This window comes from Perca flavescens, chromosome 4 (genome assembly GCF_004354835.1).
Source record: "Perca flavescens isolate YP-PL-M2 chromosome 4, PFLA_1.0, whole genome shotgun sequence".
Taxonomy (NCBI): domain Eukaryota; kingdom Metazoa; phylum Chordata; class Actinopteri; order Perciformes; family Percidae; genus Perca; species Perca flavescens.
Window position 1 is genome coordinate 24,489,756 of NC_041334.1, and position 17,367 is coordinate 24,507,122.

The following is a 17,367-nucleotide window of genomic DNA, read 5'->3' on the forward strand; positions in this document are numbered from 1 at the left end:
AAATGTTGCCTAGATTTTGGAGGGTATTACTAGTTTCTAAGTTAATGCTTCACACTGGTGATTGTGTTCAACACCTGTAAGAACACGACTACCGTCTTAAATACAAACATATGGCCGACAAGCAAAGCAAACTGACCCCAACAAGAGGCTTTTGTAGTGTAATGTGTGATGTACAATTTAGGGACTTCATGACGAGACAAAACAATTTGGAGACAAATACAAGTTACTTTCAATTTCACCTTTTAAAACAGCAAATTTATTTGTCTTTAAAAAATAAAAAAATCAACTAAAAAGTATAACTATTTCATTGTCACTAATAGAAACAGTACGGAAGCACTGAGTCTTTGAGCACTTTAACCGCTCTTCAAGTATGTTAATTCAGTTCATAGATTATTCATCTGCAGTGGAAAAGCCACCAGGATAGTAGGACCCAGTTGGCCTGAGGGCAGGGTCGCAACTCCAAACTTAAAGTTCTTGATAGTAATATCCTGGTTGTGGCAGAACCAGTGTTATGGACTTCACACATCCACAAGAACCAAGTCAAGAATCCCATATTTGATCCAGTGACAAGTCTGATTCCAGAGCAATGTAGCTGATGTGCAAGCACCCCATTCTTCAGAGTGTAATGATCAGGTAGAGGAAGAGTTGGTCACACAAGCTAAAATTTGAAAAGATTGAGTAAAGGGAAAAGAAGGAGCAGACTGTAAAACCAGGCAAGACCAGAAGAGAGAACTTACAAATAATAATAATAATAATAATAATAATAATGACAACTAAATCAGCAGATCACGGTCAGCTCATTACAGTTAAAAGAAAATAAAAAGCCATCAATCAGCTGTAATAAAAATAGCAGTGACTTCAAAACAATACCACTTAAATCAGCTCAAAAGTAATAAAACTGCATTAAAATGTCTTCTGTGGGGAAACAATGCAATGCTTTCCACATGTAAACAAATTCACTCAGAAGAGAGAAATCAAGTGTGCAGTTCTCTTAGCCCCTCCATCTACATGTACCCCATTCACCCTTACACTATGCTTCACAATTACACCAAAGATAGCAAAGTAAATACCAAACATCTAGCCTTTTTCTTCCCTTATTCTCGGTTTTATTCTTCTCAAAACACATTTCAGAAAGTGATAAAGTGACAAACCTCGGATGCAACCCATCTGAGTGTTTTGAAAAGCTGCTGAAGAGGAACAAAAGATAGGACTATTGAGATTCAACTCCCTGTGTGGGTCAGTGTCCTCCCTTTACACATCAGCCCCAAAGCCTCTGTCCCTTCATATAAATAAGCCTCTCCAAGCCGGTCATCTTGGGTGCAGAAGAAAGCGGTGCAGATACTCTGACATGGCCTCCCAGTGCCTCCAGAGAAAGGCAAGGAGGATTACAAGGAGCAGCGTGGAAAACGTGCGGCTGCGTGTTTTCATTAAGGGGACGACGCAGTTAGCCACCGTGGACACAAACACCAAAAGGACTGCCATAACAGCTAGGAGCACATTGATAAGTTTTCCAAGTAGAGTCCGCGCTGTGGCGTTCTCCAAACCCTCAAGCTGCACCACCTGCTGCTGCTGCTGCTGCAGCTCCATCTTGGAGATACGCGTCTGACATGCCTCCAGTGCCTCCTATAGATCAGAGAAAAAAAAAAAAAAAAAAAAACGGTCAGTGAACTAGCTCCACTGACAAAAACAGAAACATCATGCTAATTTTGGTGATGCTTACCTGAATGTCCCTCGCTCTTTCATAAGACTGATAAGCAATCTTCTCCTCCATGCTGGCTAGTTCCTGTTTCAAGTTCAGAATTTCATTCTGGTGCAGTTCTGTCAAGTCATTGAGCTGTTCTTCTAAACGTTCACACCTGCAAAATAGTGACAACAGTACGTCACAAACAGGATGATTTCTTTCTACCTGCACAGACCTGCTATACTACACTGTATAAGATACGATACCTGTATCGTTCCTCTTGCAGGGCCTCCATGATCAACGTGTAGTCCCGCTGATAGTGTACTTTTAAGTTTTCAAAGGACTCCTCCAGTCGACCTTGGTTTTCCCGGAGGTCTTGGATCTCATGGAGTATAGCATCAAAGCCTGAGGCCTGGGCATGGTCAAGGGTATTGCCCTTGGAGCTAGGGGGGCCTCCAGGGGCTCCAGCCGTGCTGTTGGCTCCTGCAGAGCCAGACGTAGCGCTAGAACAATCCTCATCACTGCCATATTTTGGGCTGGACTGCAACTGTCCGGTCCCAAGGGTCCTCGTTCCCCCTGGGCCAACACCTTCATCTCCCTGGTTTTCATCCAAGGAGTCTTTCAGGGCTGCAATGTTATCAGCACTGCCAAACTTGTTGCGGATAAGTGAGGCGATTTCTCTCGGCTTTGACACCACAGCTCCAGCTGCAGAATGAGTGGCTTGAGAGAAACTGGAGAGGCCCCCTGTCACCTGCAATGAGCGAGGTCTGGTCAGTTCTGGTTTAACCGCATTCCAACTGATCACTAAAGAATTAATCACATTAGCACTAGTCATTGAACAGGCTGGAACACACAGAAACAGTGTACAGTGTAGAAACCGTGCAAAACTTTCCACAGCTTTTATAAAATCCTGGGCTCTGACCAGATATCTGGAGCTGACAGCTAATTCTGCACTGTGGGTTAACCAGGAGGTTTCCTTCTTGAGATCATGAATGCAACCTTTTTTCTTTTTTTTATCTGGGTAAAATGACCCTATAACTGAACAAATTAGGAATTAATTCAGATTCTGCTTTTAAGTGAGTGAGCCACCTGATATAAGATATCTTTCTCACAGCAGATATTCCAACACTTCCATTTTTACGTGGGCCAGTTAATCATGCGCCATACTGGCACACTTGAATGGAATGCAGCCAATATTCATTTTGTTTGTTACACCTGTGTTGTCAAGTCAAGTGTCTAACCTCTACTCAGTTGTCTGGTCTCTTGGCTCCTTTACATTTAGATAAAATATTTTATACTTTATTGGAAAAGGTATTTTTAACATGTAAATGTTAAAAAATACCTTTTCCAATAAAAGTAGAACATTGAAGGCAACAGCAAATCACCCACCTTGGCTCCGACATCTTTCAGCCCCTGGTGCATGTCTCGGAAAACATCTTTGGGCTGGCGAGGGATGCCGTTGTGCTCCACCTCTCGAAGTTTCCGGTGGTAATGCTCCAGCTTCCTCTGCAGTTGCTGGATACTCTGCGCTGACTTTTGGTTTTTCTTCTCAAACACCTGCTTGATGCGTGCACTCTGCTGTTTGTCTGCATTATTGGCGAGTTTCAGGTATTCAGCCACGTTGTCATCACGTGCAGTTTGTTCAATTTTGATTTGTTCTGTGAGTTTGAGGATCTTCTGTTGTAGTTGGGCAATGGCCTGCTTAGTTCGCTGGGGGTCTGGGGTACTGTCCACTACATCATACCCATCTGCACCGTAGGGGAGGGCATTGGGTGACACAGCAGGGCCTGACCCATCATAATGATCCATCTGCTCAAAAAAAAAAATATGGAGATTTGATCATTTGAAATTTATCAAGACAAAACTTTAACACTGTTAATGAACTGATGCTGTCATGGTATAATTGAATCATGCATTTGCAACTATTGGGTGATGTTATGCTGACTGTGACACTTACAATACTTATTGTAATTTGGTGTTGATGATATTGTCTCTCCCTCTAGTGTTAAGCGTTTGTCTAATGAGAACCCTTACAGTATCTAATGTGAACACTGGGTTTAAATCAGTTCAAAATACTGTGCTGTATTGGCTTTAATATAAGGTTGTGTTTTCTTTTTCCGGAAACTAGCATTTGAAAACCTGCAGTCACCTTACAGTTAGGTTATATCTGTCACTACGCATTAACAACAGCAGATGGTGCCTGTAAAACAAAAGTTCCCTTTTGTCATTTCACAACTCCAGTTTAAGGAGTCACAGGAGGAGAGATGCAGTGACTGTTGTGGGGAACAAAAGCTCAAAAATAGGCCAAGTTAACTGAGCATCGTAAAGGGATTAGGACATTGATTTAAATTATAGTTTAAAAAGCGCTGTGCAACTGATGTGTAGCCATAAAAAGTCATCAGAGCCTTGAGGCTTAAACTGGGGCAACAAGAGGAAAGGTAAATATCAATCTAGGTAATTAACACAAACTGAAATGGTCCCATCATAAGAGCTACCAGCCCATATTGGAAACATGCCAGCTGTTGAGCTCCTTGTACTTTGAAGAACTGAACATAAAGTATGTCTGAACAAGTTTAAGTGTGAACCACAAAGCTAGAATAGAGCATTGTGTTGTCGGACAACGTACAGTACAGGAAGATGATGTTAAAGGTCCCATGGCATGACAATTTTATTTTATGAGGTTTTAACATTAATATGCGTTCCCCCAGTGACTAGAAATGGCGATAGTTGTAAACGAGCCCTGGGTATCCTGCTCTGCTATGAAAGCTCAGATGGGCCGATCTGGTATCTTGCTCCAAGATTGCCACCCACCCCCCTCCTCCTCAATAGCTACAGACACAGAAATGGCACAGACTAAGGAAAGCTCATTGTGGGACTGGCTCTAGTGGCTGTAATTCTGCACCAAGGCTGAATTTCGGAATTCAAATTTAATTTGCAGCCAGGGGGGTCTAGGCACTCTCCGTTGGTTTGCGAGCTAGAAAAACCAAACGGTCTTCTGGAAGACTTGGAGTTAAGCTTTTCTTTGAGAAAAGAACAAAGAACGGCACAGAAGTCATTCTTAAAAAAACGAAGATGTGTTCGGAGTTTTGCCGACCGGATACATAAGTTTAAAGTTTAATCTATCAACTAGCTTCACTGCCTTCTTCGTTGCTCTGCCTGGTTGTAGCGCTATCCTATTGCGTGCAGAGGGAATATGAAAGACAACCGTTTATCCCGCCCCTCGGATTGAGCTCCGTCAATAGTGAGTTCCCAGACCCAACATCTTGATGTGGGTCTGGCTTGTCAGGCTAGTTATCTAGCACAAATAAAAACAATTAAGCAGTACAAACAGGTTCTTGGATAATTCCTTTTTAATCTGTATTTGTTGAATGGGCTACGAAGCATGGTAGCAAGGAAACAAAGAGACAGCTTTATCCTCCATGGAGGATAAATCAACTTCAGATGAGGATTGCGGATTACAAATAACAGGACATTCTGTTTTTGTTTTTTTTAAGATGAACAGGAAGACGGGGTAAAATTTTTCCATTTTGCTTAAGACATCTGTTGATAAACATGCTTCCACTGAGTTGCCAGAGCTGTGAAACAGTGTGGCACGGCCCCCTTGTTTTACAACGTTTACTTTCACCCGATTTGTCATTTTGAGATTCCCCTGTCATACTGCTGGAATCTAGCCCCCTACTTCAATGGCCCTTTAGTGAGTCTTCTATCGTCTGCTCTTATCAACGTGTCAGATTTCTATCAAAATTCAATGTAAAAAAACAAAACAACAATCATCCCACAAGTTTGAGTTTGTTTAGCTCTGCAAGCCTTCTCTGACCTGAAGTACACTCAGACAGCAAAAGGCTAAATTTAGAAAGGCTTAAAGCACATAGTGACCAACCACTCAAGGCAATCGCTGACCTTCCACCGCTGACAGCTCATCTCCCCATTTACCAGTTCATCCAGGCACATCCAAACCATTAACAGTCTTTTAACACATTTGCACAATTCACTTAGTAGACATTCTTGCACAGATATAAGTGCATGACTCAATTGTATCTTTTGTTTATACAGCTATGTTGCAAACAAATACAATGCATTTGTTTCCTCATGAGTGCACAGTGTCTCTTTGGATTACGATTTGCCTCGGAATTTTTTTTATGTCCTGAAATTCTATTTAAAAAAGAAAAAGATTTATAAATTCAAAAAAAAAATGTTTCCAACACCGAAAATATTTGTAAATGAAAAGAGGAGATTGTTTGCGTTCCAGGGATATAATAATGTTAGTAGGACACTCTGAATAATGCATGCAAATGTTATTAGTATTGAGTGCAAAAGGAAAAAGCTAATATTCAGGGATTTTGTCACTGCTATAATTTTATTTATTCTAACAGGTTCCAAGTTGTAAAACTAGTTCCCATCATGCTTTGGGGATGCAAGCAAGAAATATGGTGTCAGTAAGTTAACTGTTGGCAACACCTCGAGCCCCATTTTATTTGCCTACATTTGTTTACAGTTTGGCAAATTAGCAAATTAGTGATACTGCATTAGCTATTAGCTGTTCCGGAGTCTTCAGAGCACAGACAACAATTACTGGATTACTTTTGATACTGAGGAAAATGTCTAAAAAACAGGGGTGACCCCGAGTAGTCGAATATTCAATGCTTTGATCGAAGGAACGACTGCCAATCTCACAGCTGAATCTTCGCCGAGGCGTACAGCCCCAGTTCAGACCAAAGATCTGCAATGAGACGAGTTGAAACTTGCAACTACTTGCAACTACTTGCAACTACTTGCAACGCGGCGGTCTGTAGCGCTCTGAAACCTGCCAGTTTACGCCAATGCATTGAGACGGTGCATCACCTTCATAGGAACGACTCTTTGTACTTCCGTTCTAACTCCCGACTTTCAGGCTTTTTTGTAGCTGGATATGTAATTTGTTGCATCTAAATATGAATGATGATAACGTTCGTGATAGTGAGATGCTTTCTACAGTGGCATTTCTAGTGATGAAACGGCAAATGCGTTTTCTCTGATTCACTGCTTTGTTCTAACGCCGCTCGCTCTCTTCAGTCACTCTCGAGCTCGCTCGACCACATTACCGTGAAAACGTTTAATTTTTAAAAAGGAACACACCAACTTATTGGGAATTGAGCTTATTCACCGTAACCCCCAGAGTTAGACAAGTCGATACATACCCTTCTCATCTCCGTGCGTGCTGTAAAGCTGTCTGACGGCTCCAGCGGCATCAGGCCAGCACAGAACATGCAGGTGACTGGTTCCAGTAATCCTACTGCTCTGAATAAGTGACAAAATAACGCCAACATGTCCCTATTTACATGTTGTGATTTATAGAGTCACAGCGTGTACAAAAAACAACTTAACATGAGACACAGCAATCTTCTAACAGTAAACAAACCGGGAACTATATTCTCAGGCGGAAGAATATAGTACTTGGGCGGAGGGATATGCTCGCAGCAAGCCTGTCTGAGAATATAGTTCACAGTTTGTTTACGGTTAGAAGATGGCTGTGTCTCACGTTACGTTGTTTTTTGTACACGCTGTGACTCTACAAATCACAACATGTAAATAGGAACATGTTGGCGTTATTTTGTCACTTTTGTCACAATTCAGAGCAGTAGGCTAGTTGGAACCAGTTACCTGCAGGATCTGTGCTAGGCTAAGCTAATGCTGGAACCGTCAGACAGCTTTACAGCACGCACGGAGATGAGAAGGGTATGTATGGACTTGTCTTACTCTGGGGGTTACGGTGAATAAGCTAAATTCCCAATAAGTCTGCGTGTTCCTTTAACTAACGTTAAGTTTTCTTTAATAAATGGTGATGCTATAAGCAAGAGCAGAGTGCAGGATTTTCCTTTTTTCCAAATTTCTATAGTTATGAAACAAGGCTCATGCCATTTTGGCTCATAGATTTTACATAGAACTACCGGTTTTCTACCAATAAGTTAATATACAGCCTGTTATGATATACGTAAATATCAACATATTGCTGGAAATAAAAATGTGAAAAGAAAGAAGCTTATAATAAATCTTTTTAAAATGCGTGAATAAATCCAATTGCCCCATGAATATGAGGCATGTTCCGTTTATGGGCGTTTATCTGTGACGAATATTGGAGATATGATATATACAGTATATAGTGTGTATGTAAACCATGGTTTATCTCTCACCTGGACTACTTGACAGGACTGAGACACTCACCTTGTCAGGCTCCTCAGTTGATTGGTAACCAGAGGTCAGCAGCATGTCAACTAGAGCTGGGCTGCTGGGTGTATCTGTGGTCGAGGAGGAGCGTGGGCGTCCAGCCTGCAGCAGGGCTTCATGGGTGCTGCGCCGGTGGATCTGTGGGCTACCTTTCTGGGGAGGATCCCCAGTGCCCCCCACCTTGCTGCGGCGGCTCTGCAGGCTGGAGCCTCGCTTCATAATTGGTGGAGCACCTCGGATCTGCTGCAGAACACGGCTCAGAGCTGCGGGAGGGGCGGAAGGGTTGTCAGAATCCAAAGGGAGGGCCAAGGAGGCAGGAGTGTCCCCCACTTCTGACCCTACATCAGTGGGTTCGGAGGGAGGGGCACCTGTGCAGGAAGAGACGGAGTCATGTGGGGAAACAGAGGAGCGTCGGCGCTGTGGCTGGAAGAACTGCTTCAGGCCATGGCCCAACACTCCCAACGCTCCCATGTTCTCCAGGGCATTGTGGGTGATTTTGGACAAGCCATGCTCTGACTCCGACGCCCTCCTGCCGACCTCCGGCTCCGCTCGGCCTCCTGTGTCCGGCTCCTCTGGACTCTGCTCACTATTACCCTGATCCATCAGAGACCTCCAGTTTCACAGTGAGGTTCTACTTGGGGGTGCAGGGGACTAGCTACGCCCCGTCAACACCCCCACTCTGAGCAACTGGTTGAAAGCCGGAAAGCAGATGGGAAGAGTGCTCAGTTGGGCCTTTTGAGTGGAAATACATCTGTGGCTTGGCTCAATGTCATGCTTGTCTACCATAAAAAGGAAAATAAAAAAAAAATGAATTATGTCATGCAGCAGCGAGTGATGAACATAATGAGCAACAGAATTAAAAACAAGCAACATAAACTGGGTTGACACAGACATGAACACTTTTTTTTTAGCACTGGATGTCTTATTGATTTTGTCCAAAAAAAAACATCTTTTATAAACAATTTATTTATATTTATAAAAAAAAAAATAAAAAAAAAATAAGATATTTTCTCTCTTTCTATGTCTGACAGTGCCAACCCGGCAATGCAAAAACACAGTCTACAAAATAAACAAGCTTTGAGAACAGTTTCTGAAATGCCGAAGTTCGTTATACTACACATGTTGAAGGTTGATGCCTTAGGCGATTTCTGAAATCACTATTATTTATTTCTGGGCATTCAAGCCTGACTGTACAAAAGCCCTCATGATAGTTGAATAATGACATTTCAGAAAGTGTTTATTATGGAAATTAATAACCAACATAATTGAAAGTGCTTGGATGGTGCTAACAAAGATTGCAGTGTGAAAAACGTAAATTAAATTCTAAACGGACAGTGATTATTATGCAATTCTATACTGATTAAGGTGTTCAAAGATCTACAGAGGTCTCCTCTTTCATAGCAAGGCTTTATCCTGTAATGTGAAGGGACATTCCAAGACTTTGGCTCTCAAATGACTCATGATTATATAAAAGCCTTTTGGTTTACCAACATGTAACGAGACATTAAAGAAAGCAAGAAACAAGGTGAGACAGAGTATGACACAAAGCTTACCATCAGCCCAGCTTCCCCTCTGCTGACTCACAACTCAGGATTGGCTAAATGAACAGAAATAGAAACAAAAAAAACCTAAATGATGTGCTCCATACAACAGAAAAGGAAAAGGTTAAAATAATATGCATACTGTAGCATTACACAGAAATAAACGGACCTGAACACAAACCTTCAACTCAGTAGTAACTGGTAGTAATGGATATGTAAAGGAATGCTACGCAGATGAGAGACCTCAAAGCTTCTAACGTGCTGACTATATGAATTTTTCAACGATGAGCCAGGAGTAAGTCAATGCAGGATGAGCCTTGTTATGTTATAATGGCAACTATTGTACATTACAGCATACATGACAACATTAACATGATAGCAGACACTGTTCAAGTAATAAGAATACCAGTTCTACACAGAGACAAACATCAAAACATGGCATGAACGCTGCTCAACGGAGCTGTCACTCATCTGTAGCTGGGGGGGACAGACGTTAAGCTGAGAGAGAGACCTTCTGTCCTTCTCTCCTAGGCCAACAAGCCAACAAATGTTGGCTTAAATATAAATATCCATTTTTACATTTTTGATGATGTCTCACATGACCAAATGGACAGTTGCATTAAAAAGATTTCTTATTTTACATCATCTAGTCAAAATGGCCAAAAATACTCTTAAAACCAGATGGCAGGCAGTTTTTTGGCTACTATAAATTGTTCTGTGTTTAAATGCACATTTATTAATAAAGGAATTCCTTTGATGATGATGATGATCTTGCAAGCTTATCATTCATTTTTGGATATAGAGTACTTTAACTTCAGTGTTTAATAGGGCTAAACATGATGATGGTATCGTCAAAACGATATAAAATGTCTAAAGCATAAATTGTTCTATATCGTTTCTAACGTGATGCCAAAAAAAAAAAAAAAAAAAAAAAACTGCAGCCAAACTGCGGTACAGCAATATTTAGTCATTTGCACAATGCTTTACATTCTGATCCCTGCATGTTATTTTTATTTTGCACAAAAGTTCATAATAAAATGAGAAAAAAAATGTATTTAAGTATTTAATTCACACAAGAAAATACAAAAATAGGCTTTACCGTGTGGTTATTTTAGATAGACTATCAATTTAGCAAAAAACATGCTACAGTATATACCGTATGTATATTTAGTTATCGAGTAATAAAATTACCTATGTATATCGGGATTGAAGATTTTGGCCATATCGCCCAGCCCTAGTAAACATTCCCATTTCCAAAGCCAGAAACCTATACAGGTCATACAATTCTGCTATGCCTCTGAATGCTCAAATCACGTATTGTTAAATTAAACTGAAATTACACCCATTACTAAACAGTACAACTCTTGTGCTTTTCTAAAAGACCAGAATACAATTCATTTCTCAACAGTAAGTTTGTGATGTACCCTCCTTTAGTCTTCGAGCACCTAGACAGGCTGTTTTACAAGGCACAGTGAGAAGCATGTTTCTCTAAAGGAAATAGCCAAAGCCTAAAGTGATGGATCTGACTATATAGTAAGTGGTTTATTTTGCAGAAAAATGGAAAAACGATTCCATGAGTCAGCAGAGCTATAAAGTATCACTTATCAAGCCAGCAGCACAATCTAGCACCAAAAACCCTATGAAATGCTCCATTAGTGATACACAGTGACTCATTACTGCTGGTCCTGCTGTTAGATCTGCAGTGTTGGATAAGAATGCACTCTGTTAAAGGGTAGGGGTAGGTGGTAGTGAATAGTACAGTAATAAGAGAAAAAAAATAAAAAAAGGCACCAACACCAAGTCTTGCTGATCAACATGCTGGAAAAAAGGCTTCATTTTTAAAATTGTATTATTGTTCACTTACTGCCGTTGCAGTTCATTTCACTCATTATTCAAAATAAATTAAAACATCAATACAGTATTCACATCAAGCATCCCTCCCTATGTAAGGGCAATACTTTAAGTGTAAACAGACTTCTGGTAACTTTAAAGTTCATTCACTTAAAAATAAGTTAACATAAATGATTGCGTTATGTCATCATGTGTTAAACCAGAGTTGTCTACACTCCTGAAAGGGGCAGGTTTGCATATGCAGATTTTTTTCACTGCTGCTTTAAAACTCAGATGCCAGGTATAGATGCACATCTGACTGGCTCTTTGATAGACATGCCATAATGTTAAGACTTAGTCTGGCTATCACCAGACCAAGCTCAATCTTTTAAGATTGAACATTAGTCTGGGGAGTCTGCTCTGTATTTTCTACTGCACAAGAGGCGTGATCAATGGGCATAGTTCAAATGACTCTGTATGCAATTGGATAGTCCTTATATAATCAATTATTATAGACTATATAACTATGTAGCCAACTGATTTAACACTACTAAGCTTCATCTGCAGATGCCTCCGATCGTAAAAACAGTTACTCTTCAATTACATTTCCTGATCCTGAATCACTGATCATAGACAGAGACACAGCCGTTCAGTGCCTCAGTGTGATGTATGGCAGTAGAAACTCAAGACAAGACATAGGAACAGACAGTCCACACAGACATGGAACTATATCCCTCATCTACAATGAAAATACAATGAAGTCTAAGTCCTCTAGGAGGCTACGGGCAAAGTGTTCTCTCAGAAGTGGGCCAGTCAACATTCGCCTTGCACTCTCTTTACATGCAGGGCTCCAAGGTCACACCATCTACAGAGGACTGTGCATGTCTAGCAGCATTTAAGCATTTACTCGTGTTATAGAAACATTTCTGCAAGTCCAATTATGGATTTGTAAGCAGCGTGTTCTCTTAGGTCAATGCTACAGCATAGGCCTACATTTATTCCAGTTATCCTACATCTGCACATCAAGATTCACACCATTTAGTTTCAGATGTGTGTGTTCACAAAAAAAAAATCTATTTATTCATGTATAGGATGAAAATCATATACATTCAGCAGTTCCTTTGCATTGTCCCTCCATTTTTCTCTTATTGGTCACATTTTGTTAAGAGGACATTGTATACTCAAAGGAGTAACAGCATTGTTCAGGGAAGATCTGTAAAAACCAAAAACGATTCTCTTTACCACACCCACACACACACACACACACACACACACACACACACACACACACACACACACACACACACACACACACGTCCAAATATAAACATACCTTCAGATGTGGTCATCAGCGGATGATTTGTGGATCTATTAACATTGGAAAAGACTTAATCCAAGTGATTTTGAGCACTGCTTCCTCTGGGGACTTCTTACAAATGGAAAACTGGTGGGATAGCTGTCAAACTTTAGTCAGCTGTTTCCGTGGACATTTAGAAAAATCACATGCTGCAAAGAAAAACAAAAAATCAGAGGCAAGACGTGAGAAACGTTATGTTATGAAGAGATTCTGGCATTTTGAAACTGACCACTTCAGACACAGTGATGATAAGTGATTTGATCAAATGTTATCGGACCGATCAATTCATGTCGTACTCAAGTCTCCAATAATTGTTTTTCTAATGATGTGTGAAATGCTATATAGGCCATCTGTGATCATCATGACTATGGTTTAACCTCAGTATGACTCATTTATTTTACATAAAAATGTAGCTGGGCTAGAATTCTCATGTAAGGCAGCCATCATATCAGATTGCCAGCTGCCTAGACTTGATTGACGGGCCTGTCCACCTCAAACCAAATGACTTCAAAAATGGATCAATAGAAAATCAAATCAGAGTGAGAAGAAAGCAAAAAAACAGGACAATAGTTTTCATTGATCCATTGGCGTCACAGTAAGTCGAGATGAAGTTGGACAGAAATCTAACCGACATGCACTGTCAGCAGATTTCAGCAGCACCGAACAGCAAACAGAAGTTAGCCATTAGCTGGTGAATATAGGTAATCATCTTCTTGGAAGCTAAAACCATGATATTGTTGTTATTATTGTTATTATTTTCATTATTAGGAGTTGGCACAGACCAAACAAGAGCTAATAGGAGAGTGAATATTGGATTTACATTCATTAGTGCACAGAAATACAAATCAAAATAAATGCTTATTTATGTCTGGATGTCTAAACTGTTCACTAACATATTAACCATAACAACGTTATAATACAATAATATTAGAGTCTGGGTTTTTCAGGTAGTTGTGGAGTCATTCTGCCCAAAGTTGGCAAAACCAAAAGTTAAGGAGTAATCGTGTTAAATAATCATGACTTCAATAGTGACCAAAATAATCTTGATTTTTTCCATAATCGAGCAGCCCTACATGTAATGCAGCCCATTGCAAGATCTGATATTTAGGGTAATAACATTTACAGTGATTAGCTACTCAACCCAAAGGAACCAGTAAAGCCATTTTTACAAGGATCTCATACAACATGACCTGGCCTCATCGCTTATAAATGGCTAAATGAAAACACGCGTTTTAATTTTGTACAGCACAGGCCTCCAAGGCGTTTTAGCATAATTAACGTTAATGGTGTAATGTTAATTAATAGTGCCGAATAGCCCCTTATGGGAATAGCTGCAGGGCATGAACCATTTGCCAGTTTCAAATAACCACAACGGAGACAAAATAATTCTACGTGACGATTAAACAAAACAAATGGTAAGCGCAACAATGTACTCAGACAAACATCGCTTTCCGCATGAGTACGCGGATACAGTCATACGTGCCTTCCGATGAGATCACCACCACCACCCCTTCAATAATAACATCTACTCGCCTAACAAGTTTCCTTTTATTTTGACAATTACGTTAAACGAACTTTATTTAAAAACACACTTACGAGAGATTACCATCACCATACACTGTAGGTTAACGTTAGTTAATTACATTATTCAATAGGTTACAGGTGCAATCGGTATCATTACATGTAACGTTAGGGTAACCGTAGTACACGCGTAACGTTAACGTATGTTTAAAAATTTAAACAGATGGTGTGATAAAGTAAGACATGTAGCGATACACAACTACCATGCTGTACCTAGGAGTGACGTTAATAAGTTACTGCAAATAGTCTGAGCCCACCGGTTTAACGTTAGCTAGCTAGAGATAAGAAGAGGATAAATTAGCAGCTCGCTAGCCAACGTTTCTAGGCCTAGCCTTTAAAACACCCAACAGCAAGATATATTTGCCAAAAACGTCAATGTAGTTTATCGTTTTATTGTAGGGTGGTGCTAACCGTTACGGTAGATAAAGTCAGGATACATCGTTGACCCCGTTTTGATGGCTTTTCTGCTCCTCTTGTAGCTAGCAGTACAAGCTAACGTGGTGCACCGGGGGGTGTTCGTTTTACTTTGCAGTGCACACCGGTGCGTGCTGCTGTGCGGGGCGAGGTCATAGTGTTAGGTTAGTTTAAATGTGTAGATAGGCTGTGTTTACTAAATATTTAGCATGTATAACATCTGTCAGATGTGTACATGTCCAACAGCTCCCTTTATCACAACCAGAGCGTTTCATTTTGTTTAATTATTTACATTTATTAAATGTTCCTGATACATTTTTTAAATAAGTGAGTAAATAGGTTTCGATAAATGGCAGACTATGTTTTAATAATTATGTATGCTGCAAGGCTAGGGAGCAGAGGGTAGGCTTGCATCCAGTTACCAAAAGACGTTACCTCTCATCACTTGCCATATCTGCTAATAAACGGACTGCTCATGCGCCTTTACATTCAACTTCACCTCAACATTTTAATAGAATATGGCCACTATGTAGAGATTCTAGTGCAATAAAGTAGATTACTGTAATATACCTGTTCAAATAACATGACAGGTCCTACATTCGAAGCTTATTTGTTGTATCACATAGCCATAGATGCCATTACAGAACAATTTAATCCCTCTACCTGTTTGGCCATCAAACTCACAAATTGAATACCGATATTGCAATGAACTTAAGGTGACATTTGGGTGCGACAGTTGGTATAATTTATCGGTATTGTGTCATAGATATAGAGGCACCGTTTAGCGTTTATGTCATTATCAAGTCTTCTCCAAATATGGAATAAACGATTACAAAAAATGAACCTTATTTTTTTGATGTTCAGAAGAATCCTATCCTATTGACACCACCACCATAAAACGGCTCTCACAGGTGTGAAAAGCTCAGACACACCGGGTGAATTTAGAATGGAGGTATTGGGTGGCCATCTGTCACATACTCTCACAAGGTTTCTTAAACACACCTTGGAGTCTTGTATTTCACGGTGGCATATTTAAATCCCACAGTTCTCACAGTATATGTTTGCATTAGTTTAGAGTCCGCTCTTTAGATTGCTGATAAACCAGTGTTTAGCTGAAGACAAAGTCGAAATTGTTCAGAGTTAGCTAAAAGTAACACTAGCTAGTCCAATTTAATGTAACATTCTGGTCTGACCGCTGTGAAAATATCATTGAATCCGACCTGGGTGTTGTCTCCAATGTTAAGCACAATCAGTCATTTGCTTTTCGTAATCACTCACATGTAACTACCCTTAACATCGCCCATCCAGACTGTCGTGGTGACAAAACAGGCGCTTACTCGCTCGCCTGGCCACTCAGCCTGTCAATTAGCAGGCTGGCTAGACACTCTAGCTAAAAAACATCGCTTCAGCCATGGTTAGCTACAGGCAAACAGGGCACCTCGCCAGGCGGGCGCGACAATGGCTAAACAACGTTAATCAACCGTAACCGTTTTGCAGAACGGATAACAGCATATGGAAACATTTCATTCATAGACCGGATCGCAAAATGTGTGTTTTACTGGCTTCAACTTACATGGGCGCTGAGAGGATTGTGTTGATGACCGTTCATTTCTCCCGATGGTGGAACACTCCCACGGTGACGTCATATAGCGTGCTCGACGTCAGAACAGCTGAGTAGCAAACCAGTTGGTTACGTTTATGACTAGTTTCGACCTTTATGATTGTAGATATGAATACTGATAGGGTCTCCAATGCTGTAGCTATTTGAGAACACTTAAGGTCGTGTCCTCAATGTTTTGTCCGGGAAAATATAATACTTGGTATTTTACTGATTCAAGTGTACTCAACAAAGATTTGACAGTTTTTAGGCCCACCAAAATAGTCAGTAAGCTCTTTGCCCAATAGAAGGTTGTTCCAGGCAATGTGGAGAAGGTTTGGAAGCATGCAGAGTTGACACAATTGTGTATCTAATCAGCAACATTTTTGATAATTGAATAATCATTAGTCATTTTTATAAAGCAAATATAACAGAAAAGTCACTGCTTTCAGCCTCTCGAATGTGAGTATTTACTAGTTTTTTTTTTAGACTTCCATAGTAATTAACATGACATCTTTGGGTTTTGGACTCTGGATTTTTCCTAATTTTCTGACATTTTGTGTAGACAAAACAATTGGGCAAGAAAATAAAAAGGAAGGTTAATTGATGATGAAAAAAAATGTTTGGAGCCCTAGAAACAGCCATCATGCTTAGAAATAAAATGAATGAACTTTACCAGAAAAAATAATATATTATCAGTTAAAGAATAAAAACAAAATTATGGTGGGTGTGGACTCACGACCTCAGTGTTTCTAGAATCCAACTACGGCCCTGAATGTCTTACCATCATTACGTCAAAAAAACATATTCAGACAGTAATTGTGCAGCTAACCTTGCCCTTTATTTTTCTTCAGAAATTTTAAATTTTGAATCCCACTTGCTAAATGCAAAGCAAGAGATGTTGCTTAGAGAGTCTGTTATAGCTTTGCTGGCCAAATCTGTGAGGTTAACCAAAACTCACAAAGCAGAGTCTGAAGCAGAACAGCAGATCAGCAGAACCTTTACCAGTTTCTTGAAGCTGATTTTGGCCTTTGATGAGGAGGGAAAAGATAAAATCGAGGCATGGCATGGCACGATACATAGACTGACATTCATGCTCATCAGATGGAGCTGGGTTTGCAGGAGGCGTAGTTGGAAGATCAGGAAATACTGGAATGGGAGC

General features: G+C 40.3%; 1 protein-coding gene across 3 annotated transcripts; it reads right to left on the reverse strand.

The window, feature by feature from the left end:
- Positions 1-227: 227 nt before the first annotated feature.
- Positions 228-16,267, reverse strand: tmcc1b (transmembrane and coiled-coil domain family 1b). Of its 3 annotated transcripts, none has more exons than XM_028575277.1 (8): positions 16,182-16,267; positions 12,590-12,762; positions 9,439-9,482; positions 7,883-8,664; positions 3,071-3,490; positions 1,948-2,432; positions 1,721-1,856; positions 228-1,623 (listed from the first exon to the last, which is right to left on the reverse strand). In XM_028575277.1, the coding sequence occupies exons 4-8, from the start codon at positions 8,486-8,488 to the stop codon at positions 1,309-1,311; spliced, it is 1,962 nt and encodes a 653-aa protein (XP_028431078.1). In that variant the 5' UTR covers positions 8,489-8,664; positions 9,439-9,482; positions 12,590-12,762; positions 16,182-16,267; the 3' UTR covers positions 228-1,308. The 3 variants fall into 3 exon arrangements, with proteins under 3 accessions (XP_028431078.1, XP_028431080.1, XP_028431079.1); XM_028575279.1 differs by lacking the exon at positions 16,182-16,267 and adding an exon at positions 15,887-15,992; XM_028575278.1 differs by lacking the exon at positions 16,182-16,267 and adding an exon at positions 14,606-14,707.
- Positions 16,268-17,367: the final 1,100 nt, after the last annotated feature.

Coding starts and splice junctions, on each gene's coding strand:
- tmcc1b (XM_028575277.1), bottom strand. CDS start 8,488: ATGGATCAGGGTAATAGTGAGCAGAGTCCAGAGGAGCCGGACACAGGA. Junction 3,491..7,882: donor CAACTGAGGAGCCTGACAAG/GTGAGTGTCTCA, acceptor TTTTTTGAGCAG/ATGGATCATTATGATGGGTC. Junction 1,624..1,720: donor AAAGAGCGAGGGACATTCAG/GTAAGCATCACC, acceptor TCTGATCTATAG/GAGGCACTGGAGGCATGTCA.